Here is a 27,783-nt window from a genome sequence, read left to right as displayed (position 1 = left end):
ACAGGAGAAATATGGATGCCTCTGAAGAGCGCGGAGAGCTGGAGGCGCGGACGCAGTCTGCCGACGCGCAGATGGACGTGGAGGGCGGAGAGGGGGAGGAAGAACGGGAAGATGAAGGTCATATGGAGTCTGGGAGCGACGAGCGCGAGGAAGAAGACCAGGAACAGGAGGAGGAAGATGAAGAAGCCCAGGAGCGCTTGATGCTTGCCGAGGCGAAGAAGCTCGTCGTGGAGTTGAAGCAGAATCCCTGGAGAGGGTCAGACGGCGCCCTCAGTTTCATGCGCCTCACCGAACTGTACAGACACCTCGGCGAATACGAAAAGGTACGCATCTTCCGCGATCAAGCGTCTTCAGGGCGCTGACGAGGAACTTGAGGAACGAAAACTGAGAGTGCAAACTGGGAGTTCGCGTGTGTGTATCCAGACGCCGAGCGCGCTGACATCTGAATGGCCTTTCTGTCTGTCTGTCTGTCTACGTGTGGCTCCTTTTCTCTATCGCCTGTATCTGTCCTGTTCTTTCGTTCAGTCTCTGCTCTGACCCCTCCTTCGTGGCGCGGTTTTTCGTTGCCCCCCTCAGGCGTTGCCGCGTGTCTGCGTTTTCCAGTCGCTGGTCTTCAGTGTGTGCCTTCTCCCTCTCTTTGGTCGTGCCTCCACTTTCTTCTTGGCGGTTTTCTTGCGTCCTGTCGCTCGGGCCTCAGTCTTTCTTTCTCTTTGCTGCGTTTTCTGTGTCAGCTGAACCGGACGGCGCGGCGGCTCTGCGCGTACTGCCCTGTCGGCGAGGACTTTCTTCTCTCGTGGCTGGACGAGGAGAAGCGCCTGGCGCGGCTGCTGTCGAGCGGCGGGGACTCGGCGCCGTTCACCTCTTCGCTAGCGCTGTCCCGCGAGCAGCACAGCCACGTCGCGCGAACTTTCCGCCTCGCGCGCTTCGTCCTGCCCTCTGTCTCGCTGGCTCTCGCGCATCTCCGCTTCGAGGAGGCGAGCTGCGTGCCGGCGGCGTCGCTCGCGCCGGCCTTCGCGGCTGCGGCGCTGTCGCCCTCCGCACGGCGGCGGGTATCGCCCAGGGACTCCAAAGCCCCGGGGGCCTCAGACGAGGCCCGCGACGAGAAGAAGTCGCGGGAGACTGCGGCCGCGGTCGCCTCGAGCCGCGCGAAGCAGAAAGTCCGCGAGTTGTTTGAAGAGGCGCTGGACGACTTTGCGCTCCACGCGCTGGACGGTCCCTTCCTCTGGGCCGCCTACCGCCACTTCGAGGGCACGCTTCTGGACGCGCTGCGCGGCTGGCGGGAGAAATTCGAGGCGGCGAGGCGCCGCGAGGACGTCAAAGGGGGGTGCAGGCGCGACCGCGGGGGGGCGGAGGGTGCGGAAGAAGAACGCGAACTCGATCGCGAAATCGCAGAGCAAATGCAACGCATTCATCTCCTCTTTTGTCGCCAGCTCAGACTCCCGCTCGCCGGCCTGGGAGACCTCCTTGACGAGTACCGGTATGTCTCCTCAGCGCCATGTGTGCCCCTGCCGGCCCTGCGCGGGCGAGACCCGGTGGCGCGGCGATCGTAGATCAGCTCCTTCAGCTCCAGGCGCTTCGGGGTGTGCCCTCTGTCTGTTTTCGCTTCTTGGGCGCGTCGCTGCGTCTTGTTTCCTTCAGTGATTATCTTCGTGCTCGGGTCGCGACCGCTCTTCGCCGCTGTCTCTTCTTCTCGCCTCTTTTTTCCTCCGGTTCTTCGCCGTCGAGTCTCCACCTCGCCTTCTCTCCGCGTCAGACCTCAGCAGTCACGCCACTCCCCCTCCTCCGTCCCCACGTGGCGACCGTGCCTTTTCTGTTTCCGGGTGTCGCGCAGGCTGTGGGATTCCGAGGTCTTTGGGAGTCCGCCTGACCCTTCAGTCAGCAGCACCGAGGAGACAAGGAAGCGCCGCGAGTGGCTGGCGGAGGCGGAGGCGGCGCACGCCGTCGGCCTCGCAGTCTGGAAGCAAGAGCGAAAAGACTTCGAAATCGAAGTGCAAAGCGCCCTCGATGACGACCAAGCGAACCGGCAAATCTCGGTACGCGCGAAAACCAACGCGGGGCCGCGCGCCGAACGGCGATCGCTGGCGGAGTCGAAGCCCTGAGCCGTGGGAGACACGCCCACCTCCTCCATCTGATTGATTTCGATTGGGGCCTGATATTTTTTCTTACCTTTCTGTCGATATGTATATATCCTGCATTTCCATGGGCTCGCATCACTCCAGCTCGGGTTGTGGAGGTCTCTTTGGCGTCTCGTTCGCATCCTCGTTGCGTTTTTCGAGTCTCGCAGCTCCTCTCTCTCTTTCTCTCTCACCCGTTTTAGGGTTTCGGGGTGCTCGCCCGCGTCTGCGTCTCTCGCAGGCGGCAGCCTGTCGTCACGAATCCGCGGCGGGCGCGGGGTTTCGCTCTGTTTCTTTGGCTTCCGCGGTGTCGCCTCCCCGGCGGGTTCGAAGATCGCCTGCGGCTGGCTGGCTGTTTCTCTGCAGTGTACCGAGCGCGTCTGGAAGGCGTACGTGGCCTCGGAGCGGCGGTCTGGCGACCCGCGGCGCTTCTACGCGACGACTTTGCGCGCATTGGAGGAGCTCGGCTCAGTGCATCTGCAGCTCTGGCGAGACTCGGCGGACGCGCTCTACTCGCTCTCTCTCGAGGCCGCCGCGCAGGCGCAGCCTGAGGAATCCCAGAAGAAGTGGAGTCTCGCGGAGAGCTGGTGTCTGCTGCCCGCGGAGGAGGACGCGCCAGAAGATGAAGAAGAGTCAGCCGCGACCGCCGGGCGGTGCGTTGGGCTCAGGGCCTGGCTTCTGGAGAAGGAGCTCGTGCTCCTGCAACGCGGCATCCGCCACTTCCCACGCGACACGTCGCTGTGGACGCGGTATATTCAGTGCGCGGTACGTTGAGCCAGGCGCGTCTATTCTAGACTCATGGCTCAGGGTTGAGGGCGATGCGCGATTTTTCTGTCTCTCGCATTTCCAAGCGAAGCCGCCAGCGACCGCAGGAACGCTTTGGAGTGCTGCAAGGACGTGCAATCGCGGGAAAAGATCCCAGAGCGTGTATCTGTTCATGTCGTGGCATGTAACAAATCTGTGGTTGTTTGTGACCAGCTGGGGTACGTGTGATGAGCGGAGTCTCTTCGCGCGGCAGTTGCCCCCCCATCCCTCTCCTCTCCGCTCTGGGGCTCCTTTTAGCGCGATACTTATTCACAGATATCTATATGTATATCTATCTATATCTATGTATATACTTTTACTTAGGTCTGTAGGTCGTTGTGCGTTGTTTCGTGCAGGCGGAGTTTGTGTGCGACGCGCAGCAGCTGCAGACGATCCGCGACACGGCCTTGAAGGCTCTGAACATGGCGCCGCTCTCTCTCCCCGCCGGCGCGGGCCCGGAGGCCGCCGGCGCGGGCTCGCCCGCGGCGTCTGCGCCGGAGGAGCGGCGCGACGTGGAGATTCAGCTGGCGTTCGCGAAGGGCCTTGTCACGCTCACGAAGCGCGTGGCGGCACGCGCCTCCCCGTCGGGCGACAGCAGCCTGCTGGGAGAGCTCTTCCGGCAGCGCCGAGAAGCCTTCGACTGCGCGATCGCCCTGGCGGAGTCAAAGGCCGCGACCAACGGCACGGCGCCGTCTCCGCCGCCCTCTCGGCCGGCGAGTGAGGCCTCTGCGACCTCCGCCGGCGCACCGAACGGGCGCCCCGGCTCGGCTGCAGGCGAGGCGCTGGACGCAGCGGCGGCGCCCGCGTCGCCGCTCGCCTTGTCTTCTCAGCTGCTGCTTGAATCGCTTGTCGGCCGCACGAAGGGCGAGGCAGATCTTCTCCACGCACTCGCGCCGCGCGTCTTCTTCGCGGTCCAGAAGCAGTCGCGGGCGGAGGTCATCGCGGGGAGCCTCGCGCTCGCCGCGAAGCTGCGTGCGGACTTCCCCCAGGAGACGCGCGCCTGGCTGGCTGCTGGCGCGCTTCTCGCTGAGCTCGTGCGTCTACCCGAGCGCGAGAAAGACGCGCAGGGCGAGTCCGGCGGCGCTGCGCAGCTGGGCGACTCAGACTTAGCCGCGGGCGACGCAGCAGGCGCAGGCCCCGATGAGGAGAAGGTGCTCCAGTTCGTTGCCGATTGGATGCCCGCGGCCGTGGCTGCCCTCGCGGGCGACGAGGCTGATCGCGTTGCAGCGGTGAGTGAGGAGGCAGAGGCTCAAGTCTGGGCGTCGGAAAAGGCACCTGGAGTGCATGAAAGACAAGCGCGCTTGCGCGGCTTCTGCTGGCAGGCGTTCACGCGCCGCCCCAGAGAGCGCCTGGGCACTCAGAGGGAGGTCATGGCGGCGCCCTCTTGCCGCGGCGTGCAAGATTGAGTGTGAGTGGCGACAAGGCGCACTTTTTCGTTTCCGCGCCAGCGCTGCGTTTTTTTCGCGACTGCAGGCTGTTCCGCGCGTCCCTGTGCTTGGTGTGTGCGTGTTAAGCGCGAAGAACTCCTGTCGCGGGGGCCGCGGCTGGCGTCGCCGGCGGTTCCTTTCGGGTCGTCCTACTCCGCGCCGCTCGCGTCGGCATGCGACGCGTTTTCGCGGTCTTCTTCCGCCTCGCTCTCGGCGCGTTCGCCGTCGCAGTCCCGCGCGTCGTCGCAGCCGTCAGGGGTCTCCTCGCCGTCGCACTTCGGCTTGAAGAGGGAGAAGAAGGCTCGCGGGGGAGAGGGCGAGGAGGGCGCCGCGTCGCCGACCGTCGTCAGCCGTGACTCCTTCTGCCGGCCGGGGTCGGAGTCCTTCGCGGCACCGCAGTCGCAAAAACGCGACAAACTGTGGGGCAGCGGCGGCGCCCGCAAGGCCGGCGCCCCGAGCGGAGACACTCTGGGCGAGGACGGAGACAGGGCCCTCGCGCTCAGCCCCGGAGCCGGCCCGGCCGACGACGACGCCCAGAAGGAGCGAGTGAGTGGGCGATAAGCAAAAACTCAGACGCGCGCAGCTGCGGGGGCTGCAAAGGATTTCAGAGACGCAGAGAGAGGGAGAGAGGCACGGGGACTGGAAGGAGGTGCAGAGCGGCCTGAGCATGCAGCGGCCCAAGTCGCGAGGGCAGGCGCGTAAATCGGCCGTGAGACGCACCCTCAGCTTTGTGGGGCAGGCGAGGTCCCCACGTGTTTTTGCGTGTGGGTTTTTGGCGTTTCCAGGATGTCTTTGCGTCTCGTGTCTTTTCTCCTTTCAGGCGGCGGTGTGTCTTTCTTCTATTCTGCGGCTGCGGAAGAAGCGTCAGAGGCTCCAGGGCGAGACCGACTGGGAGACGTCTTCAGACTGTTCCACAGACAGCGTGGCGGTGGCAGTGGCGTCCTCGGCGTCGTGCAACTCGCCCGAGTTGCTTGCATCCTCTTCGCTCTCGCTGCTGCATCCGTCCGCGGCGGCGGCGCTCAAGAGCCCCTCGGGGGCGGCCGGTGTCGGCGGAAGCGCGGGCGCGGGCGCCTTCTCCTCGCCGCTCGCCTCTGCAGTGGCGACCTCGGGGCCGGAGTTCGCGGCCGCGACGGCGCTTCCGCCGCTGCTGCTCACACCGGCGCTCGCCGGCGCCGCGAGCCCGGGCAGCTCGCTGGCGTCCTGCGCGTCGCCCAGCGCGGCGCTGGGTGCGCTGAAGAAGAAGCTGCGCAGCAGCGCGGGCGCAGTGGTCGGTCTGGGACCCGGGATCGAGGCCCGCGAGGGCAAGGAGGCAGTGGGGGGCGGGCGAGCGCCGAGCAGCAGCGGAGCCAGCAGCACGAGCTCCAACAGTCCGCGGATTGTGTTGAGCGGCGGCGGCGGCTCTCCGGCGCTCGCGCCCTGCTGCGCATCGTCGTCGCCTTCGTCCTTCTCGCGGTCGGCGTCTCCGCGCACGCCGCTCTCGCCGTCGCTGCGGTCCTCCCGCTCGCCGTCGCCGCTCTCCTCGCGGCGGAACTCGGGGGTGTTCCTGCCGCTCTTTGCCGAGCGCGCGGCCGCCGCCGACAAGGGCTGCTTCGCCGCCGCAGCCGCGTCTGCGGTGCTGTCGCCCGAGGAGATCGAGCGCGCGACGCGCGCCACCTGGGACGGCCGCGAGTCCGCGGACCCAGCGCTCGCCCCGCCTGTCCCGCCCTCCTCGCCCAAGTCGTCTCCGAGTCTCCTTCCCGCCTCGGGGCCCTCCACTGCCTCGTGCGCCGCGGCTCTGTCGCTGCCGGCCGGCGGGCGCCGCGGCGGCGCGTCGTCGCGGGTCTCAGACTCGGGCGACGAGAGCCAAGGCAGCGAGCGGGCGAGGCTCTCCGCTGCAGAAGACAAACACGTCTCCGCGGCGCAGGCGGGCTCCGCGGAGGACGCGCGGCGCGCAAGCAGCATGCCTCCGCCGCCCTTCACGCCGCGGAGACAGGGGCGGAAGGTCGGCGGCGCGCGCGAGGCGCGGGACGACGAACGGCGGAAAGGCAGCGCCGAGAAGACCGACGACGAGGCGCGCACCGAGCGGAAGCGCGGCGGGCCAGAGGCCCGGGAAGGCGAGAGCACGGAGGCGGACGGCGACGCGGTTGCGGGCGACGCGTGCCGAGAAGAAAAGCGGAGGAAGCGAGGGGCGGATCGAGAGGGTCGAGAGACTGGAGAGAGTCTTGCGAGACAAGGGCTGCGAAGAGACAGCCAAGACACAGAGGGACGACAGCTGAAGCCAGGCGCGGAGGCGCGAAGCGAGGAACCGAAGCCCCGACAGGAAGCAAAGTCGCCAGAGGAAAGGGAACACGAAGGCGTCGTGCCGAGACGCGGAAAACATATTCACCAACTCCGGTACGGTGAAGTAATCTGCGCCCGGCGGCTCGTCTGGCCTCTCTCGCACGCGTCTAGCCCTCCACTCGCTGTGATAATGTGCCTCCCCCCCCCCCCCCCTCCCCCCCCCCGGGAGGAGCGGGAGGAGGTCGGGCCCTCTCGCTTTCGCCTTTTTTTGGGACGGTCGCCTTTTCGCTCGCGGGCTGCTGCGTCGAGAGTCCCCGTGCCGCGCGTGAGATTTTCTTCGGTTTCTCCATGTTTTTTGTCTCGCAGAGCTGCGCAGGAAGCGACGCTGGACGCGGTCATGGGCGAGGCCGCGGAGGGGCGCGAGTCGCTGCCCCGTGACGAGGAGGCCGCGCGCGCAGCGGCGTTCATGGCGGAAGTCGATGAGAGCCGGACGGTGTGGGTCTCGAATCTCGACGAATCCGTCTCAGAGCAGGATCTCCTGTTCCTATTCAAGTCGCAGTGCCGCGGCTTGACTGCGGTAAGCCTCCCTCACAGACTGCCTCCACCGATTCTTCCGAACGCATGCGTTGTGTTGCGTTGTCGGCTGCGTGGAGACGGTTCAAGAGAGGTTCAGGAAACCTGCATGGACGGGGGGAGAGGTCTGCTTGAGCGATAGTCCGCAGGACGAAAGGCGCTGCGCTTTTCGCTGCATGGTTCGCCGCTTTTTCTCATCAATCAAGTATTCGCTTTCGTGGGGCGGGGGTGTGAGTCTTACGGATTTTCCTGCTTTGGTTCGTTTTTTTCAGGTGCGTTTGGTCCAGGATTTCCGCCGTCGCTCGAAGGGCTTTGCGTACGTCGACTTCGAGACGCCGGCGCTCGCGGCGGAAGCGGCGTCGCGGATGCACGGGACGAAGCTCCACGAACGGGCGATAAAGGTGCTTGTTTCGCACCCGACGCGGGCGCTCTACGAGGAGAAAACGCTGTTTCTATCGCAGATTTCAGACAGCCTGCAGAGCGAGGAGGACGTCAAAAGCGCGCTGGAGAGCCTCGGATTCGCCGACGTCACCGGCGTCCGCCTCATCCGCGAGGCCGCCGCGCTGGGGGAAGGAAAAGCCAAGTCGCAGCGAAGCGCCGAGTCACACCCTAAAGCGGGAAAATCTGCAGAGGACGTCGCCATGGAGGCCGCAGCGAACCCCCGTGAACACCCGAGAAAGCATAAAGGGTGAGAACGAAGAATCTGCTTTCACGAAGTCTACGCGCCTGCAGGAATGCCGCCCCGCTTTCAGCGCTTCCACAGCTTCCGCCTCAATGACCATGCGATTACAAATACTTGAACAGTTTTTTAAAAAAGCACTCCATCAAACTCTGTCTTCCTTATAGTTAGGAATTTCTCTGCTTATGCGTGTACGTACTTGCATGTGTGAGTTTTCACTGGCCCTTGTGGATGGTGTGGCTAACGGGGCACGCATGCATACAAGCGTACATGCACAGAAGTATTTAGTGTGTTTTCAAGCAGTTTCGTTGTTTTTTTGGCGCTCTTGTTCGCAGGTATGGCTACGTGGACTTTCTGTCTCACGACGCCGCGGTTGCGGCCTTGCAGTTTTTTCTTCGGCGCCGCAAACAAGGAGAGAGACAAGAGGCTAAGGACGGCGCGGCTGCAGACCAAGGCGACGCGGGAGACGCGATGCTGTTTGGAGGGAAACCGTTCATGCTCGCCCCGTCGATCCCGATGAAGAAACATCGCTGGATTTTAGCGCCGCCAAACAAGGCAAGCCTCACGACAGCCTACTCAAGGCTACACGTTCGGTCTCGCTTGACGCTGCAATACATACCCAGATGTTCATGATTTTATGTTTGTGGATACATTCGTGAAATCCTACATATCTGAAGATATATATGTCGGTATATATATATATATATATTTCTATATCTAGAGCTATATAGGTATATGTATGTTCACACATGGATGTGTGTGCCTCTGCATCCGTTGAGGTGGAGGTTGAGTGACTCCGAACAAAGCCGCAGCGGGCGCACTGGCATACACATCTACACGCATATATTCATACATACATATATTCATACATAGGTACAACAGAAAAGGGAGGAGGTTGAGCGGACGGTCATAGCTGCGCGCGCAAGAAGTGAGGGAAGGCGATATGCAAGTCTCAGATTGAACTGGCATTGTGAGAGGCTGTTGGGTTGTTCAGGAGGTTTTGAGGCGCGAGCAAGAGATCCGGAAAGAGGCGCCCGTGGATGCCACAACGATCTTTGTGAAAAATCTCGCTTTTTCGGTTGATGAAGAGGGCCTATCGAATCACTTTGCGTCCCTCTGCAACGTGACGCCGTCGCACACCGTCGTCTGCAGGTACGAATCGGCCTACGCGGATTCGCGGGCGGATTTTTTATTAGCTTCTTTCGTTGAACTCCAACGCCTTCTTAGACCGAAATATCGCATTTTCACTTCGATGTCCGCCTATGAGTACGCGGGTTTGCGCATGTCTGCTGGTTGCTTTTTTTTACATTTTCATGTTTTTTCCGCGCTCGAAAACCCCACACGAACGCGGTCATACGCAGAGTCGCTACCGTTGTACGTGTATCTGCATATCTAGTTGTTTTTCCAGTTCTCCTGTCCAGACGTGTTGGTGCGCGGGCTCGCGTGCGTGTTGTCTCTCAGGGACGGCAGCGGGAAGTCGCGCGGCTTCGGATTCGTCAAATTCGAGAAGGAGGCCGACGCACTGGCGGCGATGCTCGCCAACGACTCAAACCTCAGTAAGGAAGCGGCGCGCGGCAAAAAAAAAGTTTTTGTCGCGTGCGCAGGAGCCTCTGGTCGCGGCGCCGTCCATTGCCTTTACGTTGGAGAGACTTTGTGGCGCGGGCGGCGTCCTGCCGCAGCTCACGCTCACGTTTTCTGCGCATGCGTTAAACTCGGGGGGGGAGTCGTCTGAGGGGATCGGAGGTAGAGGCAGCCGTAGATCCCGGCAGACAGGCAGCCGGCAGAGAAGGAAGACTGCGCGTTTGGATTTCTCTTTCCTTTTGTCTCAGGCGGCCGCTGCATCACGGTCTCCCGCTCGATGCGCAGCATCACGACGCCCGAACATCCGTCGCCGCGCGCGCCTGCCGGCGGCGGCGCGGGCGCGCGCGCTGTTGGTCGGCAGCGCCCTGGCTTGGGGTATCGCGCGGCGTCGCACGCCAGCCAGCAGAGGCCTCGTCTCGCACTCGCGCAGACAGAACGAAAACAGGACCCAGAGACTCCAGGCAGCGCTTCCCGGCCCCCGGCTGCCGGCGCCGGGGATGGAGGCGAAAACGCGGGCGAGGCGCGAGCGAAAGTCGCAGAGAAGGGCGCGGAGAAGGGCGCGGAGGGAGAGAAGAAGAAGACAAATGCAGATTTCAGGAGACTCTTTCTCTCAGGAGGTCTTTAAACCGAACGGCGCAAGGGGGGCCGGGGGGGGAGAGGGAAGGGGAGGCGGAGACGCCGGAAGGGGAAAGTCGGTTCTTCGGCGTTTTGCCTTGCGCTCGGCTTCGCAGTGCCTTGTTGCCCGATGAGGCGCCGCAGGCCGTTGCACGTGGAAAGCACGACGCAGGCAGTTGAGAGTCGATTGTCTTCTCTATACGCGCCGTGCCGAAATATGCTTATTTCGGGGGCATGTCCGCCTAGCTACAAACAAGCGAAGAAAATGATGCATTTCGAATGCACGACTCAGAGCTTCTAATAGGGTTGTTTTTGCACGCGTCTTGCTTGTGAGAGTGTTCACGTTGATGGGGATTTCGCCAACAGGCTTTCTGACGCGAAGGTGCCCTTCTGGAAAGCGGAAAGGCTTCACGACTAAAAACCTCACCTCTCTCGAGCCGTGGTGGAGCAGCGACGGTCAGCAACTCAGCGGTGCCGGCCGCAACTTAAGGTCTAGAGACGAATTCAAATCTCCTTGCGAACAGCCTCAGTCTGCATCTAGGGTCCACGAAAGGAAGAGATCTGTATGGGAATATACGCTTGCAGGGTTTTTGCACAGGCAGAAGAACCCGGAGAGCCCTGGGGAGTGCGGGGAGTCTGCAGACAACAGGAACTTCTGCGGAGATGCAGTGGCGTGCCTTCGCTTAGCGATATTCGAGGCTTTTGCACGTTTCATTAATCGACGGCAAGCGTGAATGCTAGGAGTATGTGCGTTCCAGTCACATTTTGGCCTGACTTCGGCGAAGCGATGCGACGCATATATAGTATGTATGCATGTCGAATGACTTCGTGGCGCTCTCTAGAATGCATCTACTCAGTCGGACTATCTCTGAAATAGGCTCGCTGGATTCCTCTTACGGGGAAACTGGCGAGCACCTTAAACCCTCTAGCTGTGAGCTAGAACCCGTTGATACAAGCATTCACTGCCTGTCGCAAAAGAAGTATATTTACGCCGCAACGAAAGGGCAACGCTCTCAAGCGAATGATTCATCGTGAGGAGGACTCTCTGCGCAGCTATGTGAGTGAGGTCAGAGTGGCTACAGGGAGGACAAAAGTGCGAGAGATTTTCCTTTTACGAGTTGCCTGAGGCAGAGACGCTCACCTACCCCGGCTGCTCTGTGTAAAACTGAAGCACGGGTTGGTTCGTTTCTCGCCTGCGCTCCCTTTCCTCGCTGGCGTGGATGCCGCGCGATGAGCGAAGAAGCAGAAAAATGACACGAAGCGTGACAGACCGGGCGGCTTCAAAGGCACGAAGAGATCTTGGTGCGTTTCTCCTGAGTCGAATCTTCTCCGTTGCCTATGATTAAGTCGGGAGTTAAAAGAGAGTGTGAGAAGTGCTAGAGAGAGGAAGAAAAAGAGGGACGGGAAGACGGTGGCGTGATGATTGTGTCGGCTGTCGTTCTCGCGGGTTCCATCACATGCAGCGGGTTTGTTTCGTCGCATGCAATCGGCGAAAAGAAGAAATACATCACACAAGTCCTTCTCTTTCCTCTTCCAGCTGAGACTCTCGAACGAATGTCAACCGGTTTGTTTTTTTCTCTTCCAGCGTTTTTTTGTATGTTTCTCTTCTCACTTAGCAGCGCTTAGTTCTACTCAGTCCGGAGCGGCCTGCTCACTCTGTGCATGCGCCGAAATTTCGTCGTTCCTTTTTCGTTTCCGCTGCCGCCAGAGTTCCGTTTTCGCCGTTTTGGAGTTATTATCTCGTTCTTTGGTCTGTTTCAGCGTCTCTTGTCGTGTTGGCCTTTCTTCGTTTTCGTCAGCGCCTTCTCGAGGAAGGGCTTCACCAGCACGACACGCCCTGTCTCCTTTCCCGAATTTCTCATTTTGAGTCGTCTTTGCCTCCTTTTTGTTTCCTTCTTCTCACCTTCAAGCTCCCAGCGTTTTCCTTGGCTTCTCGCTGCACGGATTGTCTGTTTTTCTCCGGATTTCTTCTCTTCCTCTCCCTGTTGGTCTCTTGGGGGGGGTGACCGTGCCTCGCTCGCGTTTTTTTCTTTTACCTTTCCTCTGAGTCTCTCTAGCTTTCTCCACGATGAGGATTAGTCGGCGAAAGCAGTTTAAGCGCGTGATGCGCTTCTACTCCGTCGGCTTCGGCATCAGGGAGCCTTTCAAGGTCCTTGGTGAGTTCCTCTCCCCCGGACTTTCTTTCTCGAGCCCCCTCAGTCTTTTGACTTGTTGCTTACTGCGTAACTAAACCGCTCTATCTCCACCTCCTGTCCAGCGTTCGTGCCTTCCGCCGCCTGTTGTGGCTCTGCGGTTTCTTCCCTCGCAGGTAGCTTTCCACGTCTGGTGGCTTGCGCCGCCCTTGCCCCTGTCGCGCTTCTGGGCTTGTGCCGCATGCAGCCCGCATGGCCGCGTCGTTCTTTTTCTCTCCCTGCCCTGTCGTCTCTTCTCAACATTGTCGCGGGTCGCGGTCTTTTTTTTTCTGTGGGGACCGCATCCTTTGCTTCGTTCGTACACATTTTCGCTGGTTCTCTGTTGCGCCTTCTGCAGTGGACGGAACCTTTCTAACCGCGGCGCTGAAGCACCGAATCTCGCTCGCGGACAAGCTCCCTCTTCTTCTTGGCGGGCAGTGCTCCACAAGTAAGAGGCCAACAGGTTTTGAGACTGCTAGCCTCGAGAGAGGCGGCGCTGCATGCTGCACGGATGCCTTTCCATCTCGCGAGCATGCACGCGAGCTTCTCAGTCTCGGTGTGTCTCGTTGAGGGTCGCGCGCTAGGTTTGTTTGCCGGCTTCAGGGGTTCTGAGTACGCTCTAGGTATCCGTGTCGTGTGCGTCGTCTTTGTCCCCTCTGCGCTTTCCGCGCAAGTCGATCGCTTCGAGAGCCTCTCTCTCAGGCCCCGTAGTCACGCCTACCTCATCATACGCTCAGGTGCATGTGCGGATAAGTGCGTATGCATATCTATGTATGTCGACGTATGTGCATGGATGTATGCGTCTACAACGTGAAGGTGGATGTTCACGTATCTATGTATGTAGAGAGATGTATCTGCATGTATCAAAAATTCAGCTTCGTGCCGCGGGGTGCCTTCTGTTTGCGTCTTTGCCTGCTTCCTCCCCGCGCGTTTGTGTCCGCAGTGGTGACGCCGTGCATCGTGAGCGAGTTGCGGCAGCTGCCACGCGAGAAGAGCGCGGGCGCCATTGCGGCATGCAAGCGCTTTCGTCGGTAAGGGGAAGTCATCCCGCCCAACACCGGCAGTTTTTTAGTGTGTATGTCCTCTCTCGTTAGCATGGCTTTCACGCTATCTACAGTGCCTGTCGGCATCGCATGCCAGCAGCCGAGGCACGCCTCGCCTATGCAGGGCGACTGTGCGCGGTCCGTGCGGCGACGTGGGCGATGAGGGGACTTCAGCTGTCGGCGCGCAGGCGCAGATCTCGAAAAGCAGATCCTCGCGTCAACACGAGACGACAGGCGATCGCTACCTCGGCGAGCGACTATCTATACACATACACGTAGATTTTCCTATATGTATAAACATCTATAAGTGTGTATCTGTGCACATCTCTCTATGTATATATATATATATTGTTTGAATACGTGGCGCGTGTGTGTGTGCGGCGACCTCGGCCGTACGGGCGAGGGTCCCTGCACGCAGCTGGCGCTGCCTTCGTATGCAGTCGCATGCAGAGCAGCTTCACAGAGCGTCTCCACCCTCTTCTTTCGCGGCAGGCGGCGCCCGCCGAGTGTGGCTGAGCGAGGCGCGCGCCGCGAGACACGCCCGCTTGGACAGGGAGACATATTCCAGCGGGGGGGGAGGGGGGGGGGCTCGGTGAGGTTTGTGTGAAGGATATGCGGGGAACGGTCGTGGCGAGGCGGCGTCTGTTTTCCTTTGCTCAGCTTCAAGTGCGGACACGAGCTCGACGACGCGCGGAGCCACCTGGTGACTCTGCCGGAAAACGCGGATCCCACCGAGTCGCAGGAGGAGGAGAAGGAGCCCAGCGGCGAGAATGAGGCGGCGTGGGCGCACGCAGCCCCAGACGCCGAAGCCGGGGCCGCGCCGAGAGAGAAGTTCTCTCTCCATCCCGCTCTTTCGGCCTTCCGCGCGCGACAGGAAGAAGAGCGACTCGGCACGGGCTTCGCAAAGAAGCGCCGCCACGCGCCTGCCGGGGGCCCCGCGGCGGCCTCCGCCGCCGCCGAGGCTGAGTCTGTAGAGCGCGACGAAGCGACGTCGGGATCCGTTTTCTGCGCAGATGCCTTCCGCTGCGTCTGCCGTGTGATTGGGCACAAAAACCCTTCCAAGCTCTGCGTGGCTACGCAGGACAAACGCCTTCGAGAAAGACTGAGGTACGACAACTTGAAGCTCGAAACTCACAACACACTGAAACCGAAAGGCGGGACAGAGAGTTGAGATGAAATCTAAGAAAACAGGGGCGAGCAGGGTCGCGGGTCGCGCGTCAACCTCCGCGTGGAGTCGGGACTATATCATGTCTGTTCAGTGGCTCCCTCCCCTTCCATTTCGCTCCTGCAGGCGGCTCGCTGTGATCCGCTTGTCTCCTGTGCGGCGGTGACGTCGGGTCGTTGGCGTTTTCTTCATGTCCACACGCCGTTGAAAGACGCGTCGGGTTTTTTCCGTCTCTGCGTTTCGCTCTCTCCTCGTTCACCCAGGCAGATTCCGGGCGTGCCGCTGATCTTCATTTACAAGGGAGGCATTCTGCAACTGGAGCCGCCGACCTCGAAGACGCGCGAGACGCACAAGCAAGAGGAGAAGAAAAAACTCAAGATGGGGAAAGCCGAGCGCCGGCTCTTCCACGAGACACGGCGGAAAGTGAAGGCGCAGAACGCCCTCGCAGGCGGCGCCAAGCCGGGAGCCCCCGGCGGGATGGCCGCGGTCTCGACAGAGAAGAAAAAGTGAGACCTCGCGCAGCTCCATGCGCGCGAGCAGCTCGGCGAGCCCAAGGCAGCACGTTGGCGTAGAAACTCTAAACCCTAATCAGAGTTATCGTTAAGTCACCAGACATGCAATTCCAATCAGATACCAGCTTCGAGTGGGTACTCTTCGGGACAGGGGCGTGTAGGTAGGCAATCGAATGTGCGAGGAATAGCTAGTCTCCCGATGCGCGTGTCTTCATCTCTCTGGCGAGAGACTTGCCAGCTGGTGACCTCGGGGGATGGTCCGCAGCCACTTTTCATAGACGAGAGGAGAAAGTCTGCACGGGTCGCTGTGGAAGCAGCCTGCCATAATGGAGAGGGAGGGACACAGTCTCCAGATAATATATCCATGCAGAGAGGGAGCAGAGAGAGGATGGCACCAGGCATGTAAAACGGAAGAAACCTATCCACGAGAGGGGAAGGGGCGACATACCCAGAGCAGGGCGGCGTGGATCGCTTTATGATCACGCCTTTTTGAAATGGAGAGCCGTGAGTTTTCCGCATGCGTCCCTTTCCATCGTCGCGAACTCTGCGCGTCATCTGCAGCGTGCGAGCGCCTGGTGGGGTGTATGCTCTGAACAGGAAGCAGGGACGGAAGGGCGTGAATCCGCTCTCGTGCAAGAAGGCGCAGAAGACTGTCACCGTTCCGCCTGTAAGGAAACTGCGGAGATCTTTGAGCGTCGTGTGGCGTCATTCCACCGAAAGACGAGCGGTCGGCACCTGAGAAAAAGTGAAGTTATGCAGTGTCCGGTGTGCGCCTCTAGCCATGGACGAGTATGACTTCCTTTCATGCGCAAGAGTTGAGGCATGCGGTGTTGGTGGAAAGGGAGGGAGGCGCGCGCCCACGAAAACTCCCATGTCCAGGGCTGTGACGTGAACAGCGCGTCTTCTGATTTGTGCGGCTCGGGCACAACCAAGCTGCCGATGTGAAACACTCAGAATATCCGTGTGTATCTAGAAGTATGGATGTTTGAGTCCACTAGGATGTGGACTCGAACATCTGTACTTCTAGGTACACTGTGGATCACTTACATATATCTATATATCTGTATATATTTATGTGGGTGTGCAGATATATATCGGTATATATATGTATATATGCAGGCATGGCGATCTGCATTCGTGGGTCCGTGTGATGTCGGCGGAGCGCATCTGCTCACTCGCACGCTTCTTTGCATCACTGTTTCTACCGGCCTCAGCCATCGGCAAGGGCGGCAAGCCCGTTTTTCGTCTCTTGTTCACGCTGGTCAGATTTGCTCTGCGGTGCTTCTCAGCTGCATTCTCGGTCAGGCAACTCCTTCAGGCATGTGCGTTGCGTCATGTTTCCTCTCCTTCCACCCCTTTTTCAGAAGACCGCCACGAAAAAACGAACGCGATCCAGGAGAAAGAAGAGCGCCGCGTCCGGCGCAGAAAGATCGGCCGCGTCGTCGTGAAAGAAAAAGACTAGAGCCCTCCGGTGTTTCCGTTGTTAACAACGACGCGGGGGATGCTTTGCGTTGTCGCAGGCAGATCGTGCACGTGGAAAGATTCCACGCGGCCACTGAAGGGAAACGTCCACACGCGCGTGCGTGCGGTATGCACGTATACACCACATACGTAATTTTTTGCAGAAAAAATATGCGGTGAACTGGAGGTATTCTTTTACAGCAATGGGAGCAAACGAATCAAATTCTCTGTGTGCAGCTGTAGGGCAGCATAAGCAAACGTCGCCACGCTAATGTGCACCACATGTAAGCCTCTTAGGTCAAGCGTCCCCTATGCACGCTTTGGATATCTACGGGAAACGTCGGCGCGTGTCCTGCCTGTAGAACCCGGGGCTCGTGCGGGGCTATCTCGTGATTTCCACGTGACTATTCAGCAGTGCAATGCAGCAAATGCCGGACTTTAGTCCCCTGACCTGCTAAAAAGGCACACTTAACGCTCGCTTGGTCAAAAACAGGTTCATGCGGGTATCCTAGTTATATTTGGAGTTTTTTTTCTCGTACATGTCTGCTCGAGGTCTTCGAGCGGGGTCTTCTGAGATGTAAATCAACTGTGCTCTCACATTTGGTGGCTTTTTGTTTGAAACACAGCGAGCCCTCTCTAAAGGGAGGGCTCGCTGTGTTCAGGTCACGTTGCCTCTCGGAGGCAACGTGACCTGACCCTGGCAAATGGGCTGCTTTACTGCTAGGAAGCGACGGTATACCTTGTGGAGTGTGCAGAGACTACCTCCATTGTAAATGACCGCTTCAATATATGAGAACACTGTGTTTCCCTCCTTCTGTAATGGAATGAAGTGGATCCCCCTCGTTTGGCTTGCGAGGCGTGTCCAGTCAAATTGCCCTTTCGCTGCGTGGGCACGCTGAGTCCTCTATCCGTGCTGGGACGCATCTGTGCGTCGCCTTCTATTAAGAATCACCCTTCTTTAAGCAGCTGAACTCCGCTATACACTTGCCAGTTCCTCGGAGATCCGTGAGGACATTCCGCCTTCCCTTGGTCATAGCACGTCCTAACTGTAGAAGCCGTAAACTGCTTTCGGCTCCGGGATAAGTGTCCGCCGCCGGGGCCCGAGAGGGGTGATTTGGCGGAAGATATTTTCCGCGACGCTGGGATTGAAGCTTACGTCTTTGTTCGTTTCTGCATTAAGGCATGTTGGGGAGCTTCACACTCACACAAGAAAAAGTACTGTATGACGCGGAGACAGAGGCATGACCGGCACGCGGTGGCGCATATGAAAGACGATAGGTCTGCTTGAGGAGACCCGCCGATGCGAGTTCCGATGGGGTAGGTGGCGGAAAGAGCGCCACTCGATTGCTGTCAACCCATATGGCATGCACAGTTTAAGATTATCATGCATCTACGAATATCTGTGCGATCTCAAAGCGAGCGCCTGTACTAGAGCATCGTGGAGCAAGCAAGGATCGGCAACTAGTTCTGCTTGAAGCATTATTGGGGAAAAAAATCGATCAGGCATGACGGTTATTCTGTCAAAAGGAAGCGCAGTAGTCGTCGAGGCTTGTGACCTGTTCCTTTCAAATACTCTGTTGCTGCTCCTGCGTGAATTGCCTTCAGCGGACAACCAGGTCGCCGGTAATACACGGCAAGACGCAGAACTGGTGCAAGATACTTCCACGCGGTACACCTCAGTTATTGATTGCATCAGTTGAACTCATCTTTCTAGATGTGTCAACATCATCCAGCAGTTACACGTGTGTGTCAGAGGCAAGCCACTGTGAGAGTGGAACACAGTCAGAAGAACCCGATTTTTGTCACGAAGGGGCTCGGTCAGCAAAATTGACATGCGAGAAGACTGCGAACACTTTCCGCAGGATTTTCAAGTAAAGTACTTTCAACGACAAAATCCAGCATTGAGAAATAGAACGGACGTGTCCACCCATCAGGTGTGCCTCATACTGAGATGAGACAAAAAGTCCGGAGATCCGGAAAAGAGCCTACTGCCGGAGTCGAACCGACGACCTTCCGCTTACTAGGCGGATGCTCTACCAACTAAGCTAAGCAGGCTGGAACCCAACCGTTTGTAATGCGAGTCTCGGCTACTCTCTCAATTACAAGACTCTCCCATTCACAAGGTTTACAGAAGAAAAAGACAGATATGCCTCTGTCAATTGGTGACAAAAAATGATTCACACGCAAGAGTCCTTTGGGCGTGTCGAAACAGGTATGTGGCGCGGTGGCATGCGGGCGCTGGATCACCGCGCAGAGTGCACGATGTCAAACCGATAAATGCAGGGTATTGAGTATTTGCAGTGTTTGTGTTTGAAAGCAGATTCGCAGTGTCGTGTTCTCTGCAAGTCGACACGGCTTCTTTATCGCACCAGCATGCAATTCACAAACATGACTCTGTCTCGTGCGCGAACAGGGAGCATCCAGCTGGAATCGTTTGCCTACCTCCGCGACTATGTTCTTACCACAGCAGAGGGAAGTCCGGTGCTCCAGAAAACTGGAGAGTCTTTTATTCCCTGGAAAATCGACTCAAGGTTAGAGCGCATCAGAGTGGACTTCAGCTTATTCCCACTGCCAGACCCAAAAGAGGGCCCAGGAAGGGGATCGAGGCGGCGAGCCTGAACCCGCGTGAGACATGGGGCTTTTTGAGGCGCACACCGTGTATATGCATTCATGCATGCGGTGTGTTTCAGCAAGACAGTTACGCTGTAAGATTCATTTGAAAAAACAGGAGGCTGGCTACTTGTCTTTCGCTTCTCTCGATCCAGTGTGCTTTTTCGGGGGAAAATCCTTCAGGCTTTCCGTTGTTTTTCTGCGTTTCTCGGGCGGCTTCCTTAACTGACTTCGAGTTCCGAGCTCCGCCGCCGATGGCCGCGTCCACTGGAGGGCGCCACCCTCCGTCCACGCAATCACAAGGCAACTGCGAAACAGTAAAGCCTTGAAATTGTCATGCCCCGTTCGCATCAGCTGGTGACAGTCTATTTTTCTGCTCGGTACCTACTTCTTTTTAAAGCCTACGCGGGTCCGCCCTGGCCTTATTTCGCCTCTCCGTCGGGCAGTGTGCCGCACTGTCGAGAGAAACGCGCGATTCATTCAAGTTCCTTCAAAAGAGTGTCTTGTCAATTTCACCAGCCCCTCTTGACGACCTTTGGAGGGACCAAACGGCAAACTTTTTTCCACGCGTCTTCAGTGGGGGAAGTCCGCCCCGGTGACGGTGTCTCGATTCACCGACAGAGTTGGCGGGACTCCTGGTGGTACCGTACGTGCCCTCAATATCCTTCCTTCGATGAGTTTTGAATCTGTTTTGTCATTCCACGTATTGCATGTTTGTCCCATTCGTTGCCACCCGAGTCGCAGCGCTTGTTCTGCAGTTTCGCATTCGAAACCGTCGTGGTAGCCAGAGTTTTTTTGCATTTCTTACTCGTCGAAACAGGATCTTTCAGTGGCTCCAGAAAGAGGGCACGTTTTCTAGCATGTGGTGCTGGTATATGCCAGCGGTTTTGCACAGGGGGGAACAGAAAGCTTGGGCCCTGACAAGAGTCTACTGGAAACTATTATACAGAATCGCTTCGTCCTGCCACTTCGAAGGTATGATATGCATTTCTTCGGCAGGCGGATTTGTCTAGGTCTGGCTGTCTCCCTGCCTTATCGCCACCATGTGAGCGACGCTGCTTTCCCCGGTGCCCTCTAGACTCTCTAATCGTTCCCTGGCGAAGGCGACGCTACAGACATCAGAGGTGCGCCCGCTCCCCCTCCTCTTCTCCTCCCCACCCTTTCCTAACCGTGGCATAGTGTTATGTCTTTCTGCTGGTTCCTCGTGTCCACCTCCCGGCGGCTCTGTCTTGGCTTGCTGTTTGTTTCTGTCTCCCTTATCTCGGCCGCGGTTAACCCTTGTTCTTCGGCGCCTGAGCGCGCGCGCTTCGTTCCTACTCCGCGCCAGGATGTTTGACACGCTTCTCCGCAGCGTCGTCCAGGCCACGCCGGCTGACGACAGCGGCACGTCTCTCGCGGAGATCGACAAGGCGGCAGATCGCGCGCTGCGGCAGCGTTTGCAGCTGAGTCGGCAAGGCGCGCCGCGGTCGCCCGACGCTGCCGCGGGCCGGGGCGCGCGGGGGGACGCGCCCGCCTCCCAGGATGCGGCGGGGGAAGAGGCCCCGTCGTCCCCGGTGGCGGCGAAGGCCGCCACGCGGCGCTTCGAGATTGCCGCCGAGGGCGCGGAGAACGCAGAGGGCGACGCGCGGCTCCGCGGCCGGCGGCAGGGGATCGTGGAGGCCTCACCCCACGACTCCTCGCATGAGGGTTCGCCTGGGGGGCAGTCGGCGGTCGGCCGGGGCATGCTTCGGCGCGACCTGGGCCGGTCGATAGACGATCACGAGGAGGAGCGCAGGAGACAGGAAGAAGAGCTTGAAGTGCTGCGAACGACGGTGCCGCAGCTCATCGGGAAGCATCAGTACAGCGACGCCGAGGCGCTGCTGCACTTTTACCTTGACAGCTTCCCGCGCTTCGCGGACTTGTATGTCCTCGCGGCGGAGGTGTATGTCCAGCAGAAGAAATACGACCAAGCGATAGAAATGTATTGGGGCGCGCTGTTTTGCTCGCCCGACGACCGCACAGTGGTCAGGTCGCTGCGGGCCGTGGAGGAGCTGCGCCTCGCGCAGGTGACACGCATTCCGCACGTCTACAAGGCTGCGCTCTTCGACTCAGGGGGCTTGGCGTACTTCAACTGCGCGGGCGCCGGCCGCGGCGCAGAAGCGAACTACTTTTCGCGGCTTCTCACGCCATTCCTGCGCGGCATGCGGGAGAGTGGCGCCGCAGGCCGCGGCGCGCAGGGCACGGGCGGCGGCGGGGGGCGCAACGACAGCAGCTCGATGAACTTGCCGTTCATCGTCGTGCGCCAGGAGAAGAAGGCCATGTGCATCGCGGAAGTGGCCTTCGAGCCGGGGCAGTTGGTCTGCCGGCAGCTGCCGTTCGTCAGCACCCCGGTGACGCTGGAGGGAAGCGGGAGTCACATCTTCACAACGTGTTTCCATTGTCTGCGCGAGCGGCGGGTCCCCGACCGCGGCTTCTCTTGCCCGATCTCGCCGCACACCTGTCCCTTTGTCTTTTGCTCCTGGGAGTGTCTGATGCGGAACATCCGCGTGCACTCGCTCGAGTGTCAGCTCCTGCCCATGATCATGGCGGCCGCGCGTGAGGCTGGGCTCGGCGTGACAGCGGTCTTCCACGTGTGTCGCGCGCTGCTTCGCGCGGGGCTCGAGCGCCAAGTCGTCCCTCCGCAGCAGGACACGCTCTTCCAGGTCGTGGGCGAGCTGCAGTCGTACAGCGACAGCGTCAAGTTTGGTCAGCCAGAGTTGTACCGGAAGCTGTCGACGCTGGCGCGGCGCATCCAGAAGGAGTTCCCGCCCTCCTTCTACTGCTACCTGCAGCAGAAGGAGCTGATCGACGTGATGCTCATCCTCAGCCAGTACTCTCCCTTCGTGCACAGCACGTCGCCCTCCTCCGCGGTCCAGCGCCGCGACCCCGACGCCAGCATCGGCCTCGTCTTCTCACAAGTCCTCGCCAACTTCCATCACAGCTGCGTGCCTACGTGCACTTACAGCCTCGACGAGGACGGATACGTCTCCGTCCGCGCGCTCTGCCATATCCCGGTCGGCGGCCGCCTCTGCATCTCCATGGTTGAGGACCTATTCACGCCAGCCGTCGCGCGCAAGGGCGTCGACGCGCTCCCGCGCGTCTTTGGCTGCGGCTGCGTGCGCTGCTCTGACCCCTCTGAGGGCGGCCGCATGCTGCGCGGCGTCCGCTGCGTCGTCTGCCTGCGCGGCTACTGCTCGCCCTTTAAGTCCCGCGCGCTCCAGAAGCGCCTGCAGGCCTACGGAGTCGGCGGAGCCGAAGTCGCCCGCAGGATCGGCGTCCTTGAAGACGCCGCCGGCTCCGGCGACGGCGGAGGCGGGGCGGGGGATGGGGCGGAGGGCTCTGCGTCGCGCAACGGCAGTCTGTCGCGGAAGCAGAGCGGGGCTCGGCGCGGGCGCCGCGTGGAGGAAATTTGGCAGTGCGGTCGGTGTGGGAATTCCTCGGACTACCTCGCAGTCCACTGCGCGGCCCTCGAGGCCGAAGTTGCGCAGCTGGCAAAGAAGGCCGAGCGGCGACTGGTGCGGGGCGAGAAGCTGCCTGCGCAGAAGCTCTACGTGGACATTATTCGCCAGTTCAGCTCGCGCCTCCACCCGAACCACTTCCTTCTCTACAACGCGGAGGTGATCGCGGCGGGGCTCCTCTCGCGGAATCCGCGGCAGGACGTGCCCCAGGCGCTGGTCTACATCCGGCGCGCGGTGATTGCGGCCGAGGCCGTTCTGCCGATCTGCCACCGCGAAAAGATTCACCTCTATAACAAGCTCGCGCAGATCACCTTCGCGGCCTCGATGGTCGACAAGCTGACGCGGCGCGGAGCCGGGCCCCCCAGCGGCCTCGTCCTGGAGCCCATGTACGCGTCTCTCTGGAACGCGGCGGTGTGCTGCGGCCCGCGAAGCACCGTCGCCCTCACCGCCATCCAGCAGCTGCGTACGTATGCCGCGGCGCTCGAAGTCGCCACGCCGCCCGCCATGATCTCCGTCAAGGTCTCCACCTTTAGCGTCTTCCTCAGCTACTACAGGAAGGTCCTCGGGCGCCAGACAGACAGTGAAGAGGTAAGTGAGATCCAGAGAGTTCTTCGCGGCAGACGAGATACCGGCCCCGCGTCCTGCGTGAGTCGCCGCATAGCAGATGCAAGTCGAGCGAAGAAAGCAGGGGCGGGAGGAGCCGTCTCGCGGAGCCAAGTGTGAGACAGACAAGTCAAACAAAACGACAGGGAAGGGTGAATCACCACAGAAAGCAGAGATTGGGAACGGAGAAAAGGAACGGAGGCGAAAGGAAGTGCGACGCGGGGAAGCGACGCGACGTCTGCATGCAGGACGCCCTCAGCAGACGCCAGGAAAAGACGAACGACGAGACAAAGGCGAGGGTTCGTTCAGACTCCGCGGGTGTCGGGGCACTGCAAGAGGAGCCGCGAAACGCAAACGCGAGGGGCGGCAGCACCGGCAGACACAGAAACGACCGAGGCGCATAGAGCGGGAGGGCTGAAGGGCAGACCGAAAGCGAGAAGACTCGAGTGCAGGCCCGTCCTGAGAATGGGCTGGACTGCTGCCCAGAAGAGCGCGAAGGTAGGAGAGGGAGAGGTTTGGTAGCTGACGAAAGGCTTCACCTTGTTTCTCTTCGCTGTGCGTTTTTGTCGCGTCGCTCGCGGTTCCCTAGGCGATCCGCCGCGCCGTGGAGACCGACCCGTTCCAATTGGCGGCAACCATCGCGCGCCTCGGCCTCGACTGCCCTATGTCGATGGAAATCCTCGCGGCCTTCAATCATGTCCATCACCTCGCCTCCGGCCTCTCCATCATGGCCATTGCCGCCTCGCAGTCCCGTCTGGGCCTCGTGCGCAAGTGAGTGAAGCCACTTCGTCGCGTCCTGCTTCCTCGACACGAATGTTGAGATGCCGGGGGGCGAACGAAGCGTACAGGCCGCACGCATGCGGCGATGCGCCGTCAGGTTTGCATGCTTCGACACGGATGATGGTGTGTGGAGGGAAGAGATGTATAGGTTCAGCTGGATACGCCCCTGTTTCATCCGCTTTGTGCGGGCTGTCGCGTTGCGCACGCATCCCTATTTCCGTCGCCACGTTCGTTTCGTCTGGCTCGCGTGTGGCGCTTTGTTCAGACTCCTCGACGTCGGCTTCGACTTTCTGCGGGGGAACGAGATGGGGGTGACGCCACTGCTGGCGATGGCGGCGATGCCTCTGCCAGCAGGCGCGGTCCCAGCGCTGGGCTCTGCGGCCGCGGTCGAGATGGAGAACCGCGCGGTAGCTGTGGAAGAGGAGGCGAAGGGAGGTGTTGACCTTTCGCAGCGGCGCCTGCAGCTGCGCTCTGCGGCGGCGGATCGCGCTGACCGCGACCAGGCTGAGATTGTGCGGCTCTTTCTGCGCGAGTGTGCGCGGCGCGACGAGAAGGACAGGTACAAGAAGTGGAAAGACATGCTCATGAAGGCCTGCACGCACCAGATCCTCGGCATGAACGGCCCGCTACACTTTGCCGCCGCGCGGGGGAAGCGCGAGCTCTGCCGGCAGCTGATTCGCAGCGGATGGAGCGTCAAGAGCATGAACGGAGAAGGCGCGACGCCTTTGCATCTCGCTTGCTACAGTGGAGACGTTCAGACTGTCGAGGAGCTCCTCGCGCCTCGCGTGGCGTGTCCCAACGTCACCGGTTACCGGGGGGGCGCCGAGAAGGCGAGTGCGGGCGAATCCGAGGCGGATCTGAATGCGAAGACCGAGCGCGGAGAAACGCCGCTGATGCTTGCCGCGTACGCGCTGCAGAGAGATATGGTACGACTGCTTCTGGAGCGAGGCGCGGACGCCAACGTCGTGGGACAGAGAGACCAAATGACCGTCCTGCACGCGCTGGCCATCGGCGTGTGCAGAAACTTCGAAGTCCAGTACGAGCCGCTGGACCTGCGGCAGACGCTGGAGGCGAACGTCGTCATGGGGTTCAACCCGGGCACGCTCGCGGCGAATATCTACAACAAGAGCCCCGCGTACCTGCAGGTCACAGACTGCATTGATGACAGGATTCCAGTGGTGTCGCGGCTGTCGCCGGATCTCTTGATCTTCCCTCAGGAGATGTTGAAGAGGCTCAAAGCCGCCAACAGCATCGGCGGGCTCCTGATTCGGTACTGCGACCAGGAGGCGTATGCGCGCCAGACCAAGAAGGGATTCTCCGCGTCGGAGCTCCTCGCCCACCTCTGGGAGCGTTTTTTCCAATTGCGCAACGTCGTCGTCACGCAGTCCGAGCTGCGGCTGGCGGCGCTGAGCTATAGAGAGCGTCAAGACATCGAAGCGGGGTGGAAAGCCGCCGGGCAGCTTGTGTTTAGGTTAGTTGAGCTCCTCCGCTCGGGCGGCGTGCGCGTGGAGGCGATTCGCAGTGCCGGAGAAATCACTCCGCGACGCCAGGACCTCGTGGAGCGCCGCCGCAAACAGCTCGAGCGAGACGCGCCTTGGGTGCTGATGGATGAAATTCTCAAAAAGAAGAAAAAAGCCGAGCTGGCCGCCCCTGTCCTCAAGGGGGCGTCGCCTGCCCCAGACGCGAAGGCCGCCGCCGGCGCGCCTAAGGAAGATCCGAAAAAGGCACTAGGGCCGCCAGGCCTCAAGGCCCCTGCGGCCGCGGAGGGGGCAGAAAAGAAGGAAGAAGGCGCGAAAGCGTCTCTACCCGCAAAGGGGCCGCCGCCTCCAGGGGGAGCGAAAGGCCCGCCGCCTCCAGGGGGAGCGAAAGGCCCGCCGCCTCCAGGGGGAGCGAAAGGCCCGCCGCCTCCAGGGGGAGCGAAAGGCCCGCCGCCTCCAGGGGGAGCGAAAGGCCCGCCGCCTCCAGGGGGAGCGAAAGCAAAAGGCCCGCCGTTGCCGGGGAAGAAAGGCCCTCCCAAGCTTCCCCCCAAGAAATAAGCAAAGCGTGAAATGGCGCGAGGCAAAAAGTGCTGAGGCATGCGCGCGGTCTGTGAGGCAGGATTTTCTTCTCACGTTCATTTTGGCGTGCGGCCTCGGCTTGGCTCAAGTCATACTCTCAGAGCAAGGGGCAGATCAGAGCCGAGGTGCGCCATCCCTCTTTAGGTATTCTCGCACACTCTTTTCTCGTGGACTGTCTGGACAAGGATCCTGTCGATTCCCCTAGTCGAGCGTGTATGGGTGAAATTTCGAAAAGCACTTCTCCTGGCGCGTGTGTATAGAGCCCCTATGCAGGCGAGCTGCGGTCTTGCCTTCCTGGCGGTCAGGGCGAAGGCACGGGTGAGCCAGAAAGTAGAAATGCGTGGACTAGGGCATAAACTTTGTTGTTGAAACTGTCACTACGGTAGTCACTAAACTTGTAAAAGCGAACCTTATGAAGACGGGAGCATGAAGTGTATCGGTGATTCGAAGGGCATGCTGGCTCACTCGATTAGAATGTATGTGTGTGAACGGAGTGTCAAGCCAAGTGTGTCTTCTCGAACCAGTGCAGTGTAGTAACACGGAGTTTCTTGCAAAACGCAGAGCTGTTCCTTTCGGCCTCAAGCTTCTGAATGAGATTCAAAGACTGTCCCGCGTTGACCGAGTTGCGCAGAATTCAGCGATGAGTGGAAAACTTATTCAAAGAGCGAACCTCTACTTTTCGACTAAGAAACTGCCTGTGAGAGTTAGCACTAACGCAGTACTGTTTTCCGTGGGCACAGCGGGCACCACCGCAGTGACCCAAGGCTGTTGGTTGGTAGTGTATAGGCGTCAAAGAGCAAAGCGAGCTTTGGCACGGCAGCCCTCAATTGGTTATTCTTTTTGCACATAACGCGGCTCCAAAGCGAAAATCAGTGACACTTCAGAAGCGCAAGACCTCGACAGGGGCACTGCTAGTTTTCTTCAGTATATTCTATCTCTCGCGGAGGGAAAGAAGTCTCTCGGTGATGAGATATATTGAAACTGTGAGTTGCCAGGGTGCTCGCCAAAAATCACTTTCTTCTCGGTGCCCATGTGCCTGCCTAGAGCTATAGATTCGTAATCCGCGGCATTCACTACTATATGAACTGTGCTTGTAAGCTGAGCATTTCATAGTCACAGCATAACTCGCGCAGTGGTTCCCCAAAGGTATTGAAACCATAGCTTCTGTAAGACTTGTCTCGCCACGCCTCTTGAATGTGAGAGTAGAAGAGAAAAAACTTAGTTGTCAGCTGCCATAAGAATATGCCGGCGCTGGGGATGCCTGTTGATGAGGAGAACAGCATCACACCTCAGTCGTGTCTGAGTCGGTCTGGGAAGCCGGGAGGAGACACATTTCAAGCAATTTTGCGTAGTTCGGGTCTACATCATGTAGCCGAGCACCCGTGGATCACGCGCAGTGTGGAATCCCGCTCACCTGGAAGCAACACCCTTTTTCAATCCGAAAATGACAGGCAGTTGAGCGTGTCCCGAGCGCGTGCGTCGGTGAGTTGATACAAAGAAAACTATGGGATGCCTTACAAGGATGCCTGGTAAGGCTTCTCTCGCAAAGCATGCCATGTAGCCCAAAAGCCTATGAAGAACATGGCGCGATGTTTTCCAGGTACCTGCCGCTACACGGTGGGCCTCGTGACAGGCTTGCGGCAGCGAGTGGAGTAGGTTAGCGGATGAAATACACTTTCCTTCCATTGTGGAACAGCGCTAGCTAAATATGAGTAAAGTCCGACATTTTGCGAGGAAAAAAATGCCATGGAGGTGGTAGGTGAGGGAAATAGTGGACCGTTCGGAAGTGACATGGACAAGGTTCGAGAACACAGCTGACATGCCCGTGCAATTTTTTCCGCACGCATGCGGTA

At 59.7% G+C, this 27,783-nt stretch overlaps 3 protein-coding genes and 1 non-coding gene across 4 annotated transcripts; 3 read left to right on the top strand and 1 right to left on the bottom strand.

The window, feature by feature from the left end:
• Nucleotides 1–11: 11 nt before the first annotated feature.
• Nucleotides 12–10,062, top strand: BESB_024890 (uncharacterized protein; the record flags this gene model as incomplete). Its single annotated transcript, XM_029361177.1, has 13 exons — nt 12–323; nt 732–1,477; nt 1,832–2,033; nt 2,481–2,879; nt 3,275–4,147; nt 4,433–4,891; nt 5,166–6,718; nt 6,971–7,181; nt 7,450–7,865; nt 8,192–8,444; nt 8,851–9,008; nt 9,318–9,412; nt 9,686–10,062. 13 exons carry the CDS (start codon nt 12–14, stop codon nt 10,060–10,062), a joined length of 6,054 nt encoding a protein of 2,017 aa, XP_029215532.1.
• Nucleotides 10,063–12,120: 2,058 nt separating this feature from the next.
• On the top strand, nt 12,121–16,391 carry BESB_024880 (uncharacterized protein; the record flags this gene model as incomplete). The annotated part of the gene is made up of 7 exons (XM_029361176.1): nt 12,121–12,208; nt 12,582–12,671; nt 13,167–13,254; nt 13,927–14,373; nt 14,695–14,937; nt 15,541–15,610; nt 16,308–16,391. 7 exons carry the CDS (start codon nt 12,121–12,123, stop codon nt 16,389–16,391), a joined length of 1,110 nt encoding a protein of 369 aa, XP_029215531.1.
• A 1,995-nt stretch (nt 16,392–18,386) lies between these two features.
• Nucleotides 18,387–18,459, bottom strand: BESB_027030. Its single transcript has one exon. It is a non-coding gene; the product is annotated as a tRNA-Thr (tRNA).
• A 1,883-nt stretch (nt 18,460–20,342) lies between these two features.
• On the top strand, nt 20,343–25,909 carry BESB_024870 (putative histone lysine methyltransferase, SET; the record flags this gene model as incomplete). Its single annotated transcript, XM_029361175.1, has 3 exons — nt 20,343–23,078; nt 23,683–23,864; nt 24,139–25,909. 3 exons carry the CDS (start codon nt 20,343–20,345, stop codon nt 25,907–25,909), a joined length of 4,689 nt encoding a protein of 1,562 aa, XP_029215530.1.
• Between the last annotated feature and the right edge of the window lie 1,874 nt (nt 25,910–27,783).

The sequence above is a fragment of the Besnoitia besnoiti genome (genome assembly GCF_002563875.1).
Source record: "Besnoitia besnoiti strain Bb-Ger1 chromosome Unknown contig00014, whole genome shotgun sequence".
Lineage (NCBI taxonomy): Eukaryota > Apicomplexa > Conoidasida > Eucoccidiorida > Sarcocystidae > Besnoitia > Besnoitia besnoiti.
The sequence above is the reverse complement of the archived record's forward strand: the minus strand, read 5'-3'. Positions and strand labels throughout refer to the sequence as shown.